Here is an 8,487-nt window from a genome sequence, read left to right as displayed (position 1 = left end):
CTAATACTAATTGAGGTTAGGCAACGCATAGGAATATCTCATTCATTGCCCAATAGTATTCACTAATCAATAGTTTTTACTCTGAAAAAGCTAAAACACTCATTAATGACAACTGTTTGGGGTTTTCCTTCTCGAGTGCCTTTGGTGCTTGAATTTGATTGATAGCCAATAAGAAGGAAACTTTCCACCACACGATTAAGAGATTTTTTTTCTTCTTCCATGGATCTTTGATGCCTAAAGCATTGTTTATAGCTTTAAGTAGATAAGTAGATTGGGGCTTTGTGGTTGTTGTGTTCACTAAATCTTTATTTAAATGCCAAGATATTATGAGCGGAAATAAAAGATTTTTTTTTTGTATTATTTAGATGAAAACAATAATTCAAATTCATAATTTTGTTTATTTAAGTGACGCAATGCTTAAGAATTGTTATGTATGCATGTGACATTCTACTTATGACCTTCGTGCAATGTGCTATCCAGCATTTAAGAATTGATCCATGGCTTTTTATAACATATATCAATTTTTTTTGACAAGATTTTATAACATATTAACATAAAAATAAGAATATCATCGTCGGCAACTAATTATTAATTATTATAATACATTAGCATATTAACAACATATTGATTGTTTATCTTTTACCTTCAACTATATGTTGGCATTAATATTTTTCTTGTGAATAAAGAAAGGGTCACGTTGTCTTCGTAGTAGTTGTTTAGCAATTCGGGTCAGGTCATAATATTTGAATAGAAACTATATTTGAAAATTTATTTGACGAAAGGTCGTGTAATATTAAAAGAAGACTGTGTAGCACTTCCTAATTCTGTAGCGTAAACAAGGGTTATAGAAGTCTGTATATATGCATCAAATTAATGATTGCGTAGAAATTCTTTAAGCTGCATAACATTGTTCAAAACCGCAAAGTTCCATAGACTTTTTTGTTTTTGTATTAATTCATCTTTGAAAATTTTTAAATTCAAATTATGTTTATTTAAAATAAGATATTGTGTTTCCATTTCCATTTTTAGTCTTGATCATTATCTATCCCATTTTAGTAGGCTTGTGTCCACTTTTCTAATGGTTTTATTCCAAATTTAGTTAATTATTATTATAGAATAAATCTTTATTTTAAAGTATACACACGATTGCAAAAAATTTTGGACGTGCCTCCCTCTTTACATTCTCATCTCTGAACTCCTCTGTTCTAATAAAAAAAATCTTAAACTTCTTTTGCGTTAACAATATGTCCTGAAAAGCTTGTGCACCACACAAATAAACTAAGAACGGTGTGAAATTACATGCTTCAAACTGTTCGTTTATGAATAATTGAGTTCATGGTATTCAACATTTAAGAATTGCAGTAAAACAAAAACAATTAAGAATTAAACCTCGACCCTTTATAAGGTACTAGTTCAAAAATAATAATTCAAGCAAAAGTCACACAGTAAAGTAAAAGAAATATTATTGCATATCATAATTTGCTATCACTATTATAATGTTTTATAGCCAATATTTAAAAGCAAACAAATTATGCAGTCAAAAACTCAAAATAGTTTTATGATGTCATAACTTTAGCTGGCCATTCTAATCACTATATATAAAAGGTTAATTTGTTTACATTAAAAAAAACAAATTAAAAACATAATCTTTTAAAAATATATAATTTTTTTTTATAAATAATTCAGACAAAGACAAAAAAAATTATTTTCTAAAAGAATATAGCCAATAGTACTATTAATTATTAACATGAAATAACATCAACAGTGCCTTGTAGTAAAAAATATCTGGACTACAGAAAGAGCCCATAATACAATTATGAAGCATGAAATGACATGAGCGGGACCCACAAATAATCTTCCGCGGCGGTGCTGAACCAAGACCCATAACATAGTCGAATGTGCCTCAACGTTTCCCAGCCTCACCAGTCACCCTTAAAAAATCTTCACTCTCTCTCTCTCACTAACCACACCTGATCTCTTCACAGCATCACCACCGTCAAAACCCAATCCAACGGTTATAAATCTCAGATGCGGGTCCCGCTTCACGTGAATCAACTGTTACCTCCCTCTCCGATGCGTGAGTCAGCGAGTGTTCTATTAAATAGGGTTTCATTTCACTGTGAACAACCAAGATCTTCAGATCCATGACAACAACGACAATGCTTCTTCGTAGCTCATCCACGCCGATTCTCAATTCTCGCATCCCTCACTCGAATCTCAACCCCAAGGATTCGCCTCACGAACCTGAAATCCTTCACCGGAGCCCGCGGACGCGCTCGCTCACGCTCTCCGCGTCGTTGAGTTCGCTGTCGCCTAGCAGAATGACGCGAGCGTTGTCGGAGACTGATCTTTCCGCGCGCTCCAAAACGGCGTCGTTCGGCTCCGCTTTGTTTTCCTTCTACGAGTCGGACGATGGAGACGTTGCGGTTGTTGAAGGAGGCGGAGTTGGCGGCGGCGGCGGTGGATGGGACAATGGTGACGGCGGAGGTTCGGGGTTTTGGGATTCGAATAACGGGAACGATAGCACAGACTTGTATTACCGGACGATGATTGAAGCCAATCCAGGGAACCCTCTGTTTCTTGGCAACTACGCGAGGTACTTGAAAGAGGTACGTGAAAATTGAAGCTGGTTTGTTTCAAATTGAGTTATTACTTTTAGATTAAAGCGTGTGGATGGATGAGGACGTAGTTGCTTCTTTGATGGCAGGTTCGAGGGGACTATGTGAAAGCGGAGGAGTACTGTTCTAGAGCGATATTGGCGAATCCGAATGATGGGAAGGTGCTATCGATGTATGCAGATTTGATATGGGAGAGCCAAAAGGATGCTTCGCGTGCTGAGACTTATTTTGATCAAGCGGTTAAAGCAGCTCCTGATGACTGGTAACAAACATCAAACTCTTGGTTGTTCTCTTTATGGTTGAGATTATTCATTATTCATCATATGTTTATGGCGTGTTTGGACACCAAGTACATGATGGATTAAGTTAAAATTGAGTGATGATGTATTTTTTTTTTTTATATTGCCATATCATTGTAGATTGTTATATATAGAAAAATTGTTGATTTGTTTTATTAATAATTACTATATTCAAAGAAAAAGTAATTGATTCATTGTATAAAAACTTTTATAGTGTATAATTAAATTGAAGAAAAGTTATTTGGAATAAAATGATTACATGAATTGAATACGGAAAATTATCGAGTATTATTTGTGTTGACACAGTATTCATGCCAAAAATTTCCTTTCTGTTTGAAATGGGCACTTGAATAAAGGTTAAAAAAACCCTGGTATATTAAAGAAGCAAATTTTGGTTAAATAATTGATGTGGGATGGATGACCCTTATTGGTTGGATAACATATAAGAATAAATTTTATCCTACAAAATCACGGTGCTACCATAAAAAAAGTTAGAAGCAATTATTTTTTGCCTTGCCTTCACTGTAAAAAAATAATTGACTATTTTTCATATGGACCTAATCCAAACACATTTCAGAAACTCTGTTAGTCAACCCGTTAGGTCTAGCTTAGTGATAAGAAGTTTGAATACTTTACATCAGGTTTAAGGTTTAAATTTCATTTCCACGGTTGTACATCAGAAAAAGATTCTGTTAGCCCTAAAATGCTTATATGGTACTACTATGGTAGTTGTTGTTTAACTCATTCTGTGAATTAATGAAACGCCTGCTTTGTTTTGTAGTTATGTTCTGGCATCTTACGCTCATTTTCTTTGGGACGCTGAGGAAGAGGAAGATGATGAAGTGCAAGAAGATTACTCTGAAATATCTCCCAGTTTCTTACATGGAGCTGCTCCACCACCACCTCCTCCTTTAGCTGCTGCTTCTTAAGCTGGTTCCACTGGTGTCTGGCTTCCATATATAACTTTCTAACTTTTGTTTATACTGCCTTAACCTTGTAATATTTTTGGCCGATGAGAACAGTTGTAATGGTTTTTGTCCATTGCGTCATCAATTGTAGATTCGTGTAGCGATACAGGAGAATAAAAGATGGCGGGGACATTCTCCTTAATTTCGTTTTTGCATTTTGTTTGATTTGTCAAATCTTTCTCTACTGGCATGCTTGTATTATGTCCAAGAAAAACGCTTGAACAGTTTTTGGAGCTATATTATTCACTCGTGCAAGAAGATTGCAGATTTGGAATTTTGATATTTTAGGCAGCTGGAGTTAGTGGTCGTCGATCCAATCAAATTGAAAGAGAAATTTGGATTGGTTGGGTAATTTAGTTTGGATTTTAAAATTGCAATTGATTTGGGTATTGGATGAGAGTTGGTCTAAGGATAAGGATACTAAAATTCAAGCTTTAGGTTCATTATAATTTTATTTTTTTTGCTATTTGTTTTTATAAAACAAAGATGTTTTGTTTCTATGAAAAGTTTGTTTTAGGCCCCTCTCACAAGTGTGTCCGCCGGGCCTTTGAATTGGATTTGAACTCATAAAATTTGATTCACAACCATTCAAATTTATATTAATTTAGATTCTAAATTATTTATTACATGATTTAAAAATCAATTTAATTCAAAACTAATTTTTTTTCAATACTCATTCAAACTCACTTTAAATATCTCATAAAAAAACCAATCTAACTCTGAGCCCTTCCCCAACTGGCATAACATATGGACAAAACAAAATCCACAGGTGTATTAGGTGGAATCTTATATTTGCCAATTATGTTTTTTTAATGGAGCATGCGTTAGTTTGTGTTTTTGCTTTGTGAAACTGCTGCGATAGATTCAACCCTTGCCAAGTTGCCATTCAGCCTTTAGAAGGTTTTGAGATGGTTCATAAATCTTACCAACGAGGGACATATATATTCTCCTTTCCTTTGTCCGTTTGATTGATTTGCCAAATCGTTCTCTTCTGGCATGCTTGTATTATGTCCAACACGTGCAAATAGCGCTGCTTGCACAGTTTCGGAGTTATATTATCCACACGTGCAGATAGCTGGCATAACGTAACAAAGGGACAAATCAAGATCTGCAGGTGTTTTTGGTGGAATTTTATTTTCGTAAATGGAGCATTTGTTTCTCGTGTTTTGTTTTGTGGAAAATGCTGTGATTGATCCAACCCTTGTCATTCAGTTTTTAAAATATAGATGGTTTTGAGATGTTCATAATTGATAAATCTTGACAAGTAGGGAGCAAGACAGTTGCAAATTTTCGAATTCTGAATATGGTTGGTGTTGGAGATTTCAATTATGTAGTGACATAGTTAAAATGGTGTATATAAATGGAGCTAACTCTTGTCTTAGTTAGTTTCTGGGTTGAGATAGGTCTAAGCTCAAATAAATATCATAAGTCTGTCTTGTTGATTGTTGTTAGGTTTATGGTGCTACTTGTTATTATGCTGTTGTTGGACTACCTCTAAATGTTCAACTCTATAAATTTTACATTTGAGATGTTCAATATTCAAGGTGAGCGATACGTGTTGGGATATTTTGTAATGATATGTCCAAAATAACATGAGTGTGGACAGCTGTATGGTCTCAGGCGTTAGTTTTTAAAATTGAATTAGACTCAAATTCAAATTAAATTATATTAAACTTTGCATTTGTTGCAAGAAAATATTGTTTCTATTAACGCAGATCTTAACTTCCATTCAGTTTACGGATTCTTACAGTACATTTCTAACCTACATACAAGTTTCCTAATAACCTCCACGTTTCTCATGTTCTGGCATGCTAAGATATGGCACTCACGACATCAGAGAACAAATAAAGAAACAAACACAACCTAGTCGGGGCAAGGTAACTACTAAGGCTTTCTTGCCTCACGATTTACAATGAATGCTACTACTGCCTTTTTGCTCATTTTATTGCAACACAACTTGCCTTCATAAGATCCAGAACCAGCCAAGAACTGAACCACCAACTAAGCCAAACCCAAGGAACCCTGTCATGACAATAGCAGATAACTCAGATTCTGACAAGGGCACTGACTTGGGTGTTAAAATCATAAGGACACTAGTAAGATAACCATTGCTAAATCCTAGCAGAAAAGTCAGAACCACCATTGGTACTTCTGTTTTCAGCCACTTTGGTCCATGAAGACACACTACAAAGAGTGGATAGAATAGTAGTCTTGCTGTGGCTGCCCATATTGCCCTTGTCATAGATTGCATAACATAGAAGGCAGTTAAAGACTTTCCCATTAGATCAGCTAAGTTATAAACTGTTATCAGTAAAATAGGATACCAATCCCTTAGAATCTTGGATTCAAGATCTTCGGCTATAAATCCAGGGAAAATAGACAAAGTCACTATGTAGATTATGAAAATTCCAAACGCTGCCCCCTTGATTTTTCCTGCCACTGCCCAAAATTTTGTCCCTGTGCATACGGTGCTCTCCTGATGAAGCCTCTGATGATACTGCTGCATAACAGGTAACTTGTGCTGCAAGTTGCTAAAGATAATACAACATAGGAGGAAAATGGTGGCAACCATGAAGTACAAGTGAGCACTTATTTTGAGTCCCTTTGGGGTTTGTGGGAGTGATGCCTTGGTTATTATCCTCAAGATCGAAATTATAATACCTGTCACCAAGAAAAAAATAAGACTATAATTATTTGTATAAGAACAAACTTTGACAACATCAAGATATCAAAATTACAACTGAATTTACTCTATATAGATTATGATATTTAATTTTACTGCATAAAAGGAATTAGCTGTTTCATTTGAAAACTAGAGGCTGACCAAGTACAACTTATTTAAGCAAGAAACACAGCAAGGTCAGTCATAGTTTCAAAACTATTTATAATATTTAAGAGACAGTTGGTGTGAGTAATAGCATGGTTCTATTACTAGATGGATAGGATTACTTTATAGATTATAGATGAAAGAATATGCTAAATACACAAGAAAAGATCTTGTCACATAGATACAGTGCTTAGTTAGTTAAAAACTATGAAACCAAGACCCAGGAATCTGCATTAGTTTATTTTCTCCCCAACCTTTAAAAGCATGTATATCCTCAAAAGAATAAAAGTACACATCATGGTATTGTTTAGAGGAGCTTCTTTACTTCTAATATAAGCTGCTTCTTATATTCCTGAGAATTTTGTCAAATCTAGAAAAACATAGCCTGCCAAAGGGGAAATTAAAGAAAGTGAATTGAACTTGGAGGGCACAGAATGAATTGCCTTGGTACCTGAAGAAGCAGTTCCAGCAAAAACTGCTTGCATATACTGTTTTGGGAGCTTTCCAGCTGATCCTATCAAGCTTCCACCCACCAAGCCATCTGCTAAACCACATATCACCACTGCTGCAACCGTCAAGCTGTAGGCGCCACTCGGTCTCTCATTGAGCTTGGTGCTGCTTGAGGTCCAGTCTATGACTGGTGCTACCATAAGAGACATAACGAACATGGAGAACCCCAAGTTCATTCTCAGCCTCAATGTTGTTTTGCTCCAACCCCCCCAACTGATCATCCCAAGAAGCACCATCACTGATGAAATCATATAGGCCACAGAGAAAACCTTTTCTATGTGTTTTGTTGGATAGAGGTAGGCAAAGTAATCCACTGCAGTGATCAAGGCATTCCAAGGAAGCAAGTTGCCAGCACCAAGCAAGAAATGAATTATGTAAGCGACTCGGTATGTGTCTGGTCTCTCACTTGGATCACTAGACACCAACTTAACAGCTTCCATCTTTTGCTACTTTTTTTTTCTTCTCAACTTGTGGACATTCGTGGTTGATATAATAACTCAAGTGCTAAACTATGGTGATGTTTGAATAGAGTGAGAGAGAGGGTGAGGAATATAAGAGGAAGTGGTGGTTGATACTGGTAGTGACTAGTGAGGTAGTTCTTCTACTTGTGCTAGGAGCTAGTTTAGGACTAGTTGACACTTTTGCTAGGCTTCATACGTATATATACACTGACACGCACACGCACACACACAGACGAACGCATTTGATTGATGGAGTTGGACATGGATCGATATGCTTAATGTATGAATAAGAAAATTTGTGCTCTGTGGGGACAGCAACGAATGGGTGATATTAGATATACCTTTTGGTCATACGGTCACACATGGGTAAGAGTAAGATGTCTAGTACTTGACGCTCAATTAACATAAAAATTGGATGCTTGATAATTCATGATAATGATCCTTTTACTATAAGCCTTGTCTTGCTTGCACCAGAGTTATCCACAAGTTGCAAAGCAAAAGATGTTGAGAACAAGTTAAAAAGTAAGGTAATAAATCAACAACAATAATATGCCACCAACCAACGGCTGTGTTCACTCTATAGTGAGAGTAGTCAATAGAGTCATGCAGAGAAGGGGCTTGTCAAGGGTGACATTTCACAAAAGAAAAAAGGGTCCCTTGAATCGTGTCACTCGGTTAATTGCTAGTTTACCTCAGCAGAATTTGATACTGTTTCAGAGAGAATTTATACAGTTCAGGTCAATCTCTTAGCCGTTATTCCAGGCTTTTTCTTCTTCTTTTTTTTATTTTTTCACATGGTGGTAG

General features: G+C 35.8%; 2 protein-coding genes across 2 annotated transcripts; one reads left to right on the top strand and one right to left on the bottom strand.

The window, feature by feature from the left end:
- The first annotated feature begins 1,917 nt into the window (after positions 1 to 1,917).
- Positions 1,918 to 4,159, top strand: LOC114393154. The gene is made up of 3 exons (XM_028354414.1): positions 1,918 to 2,609; positions 2,708 to 2,880; positions 3,699 to 4,159. The coding sequence occupies exons 1-3, from the start codon at positions 2,145 to 2,147 to the stop codon at positions 3,844 to 3,846; spliced, it is 786 nt and encodes a 261-aa protein (XP_028210215.1). The 5' UTR covers positions 1,918 to 2,144; the 3' UTR covers positions 3,847 to 4,159.
- Positions 4,160 to 5,565: 1,406 nt separating this feature from the next.
- Positions 5,566 to 8,074, bottom strand: LOC114393153 (equilibrative nucleotide transporter 8-like). Its single transcript, XM_028354413.1, has 2 exons — positions 7,164 to 8,074; positions 5,566 to 6,546 (listed from the first exon to the last, which is right to left on the bottom strand). The coding sequence occupies exons 1-2, from the start codon at positions 7,660 to 7,662 to the stop codon at positions 5,849 to 5,851; spliced, it is 1,197 nt and encodes a 398-aa protein (XP_028210214.1). The 5' UTR covers positions 7,663 to 8,074; the 3' UTR covers positions 5,566 to 5,848.
- Positions 8,075 to 8,487: the final 413 nt, after the last annotated feature.

Source organism: Glycine soja, chromosome 17, assembly GCF_004193775.1.
Source record: "Glycine soja cultivar W05 chromosome 17, ASM419377v2, whole genome shotgun sequence".
In the NCBI taxonomy this organism is placed as follows: Eukaryota; Viridiplantae; Streptophyta; class Magnoliopsida; order Fabales; family Fabaceae; genus Glycine; species Glycine soja.
This window is presented reverse-complemented; position numbering and strand designations above follow the sequence as displayed.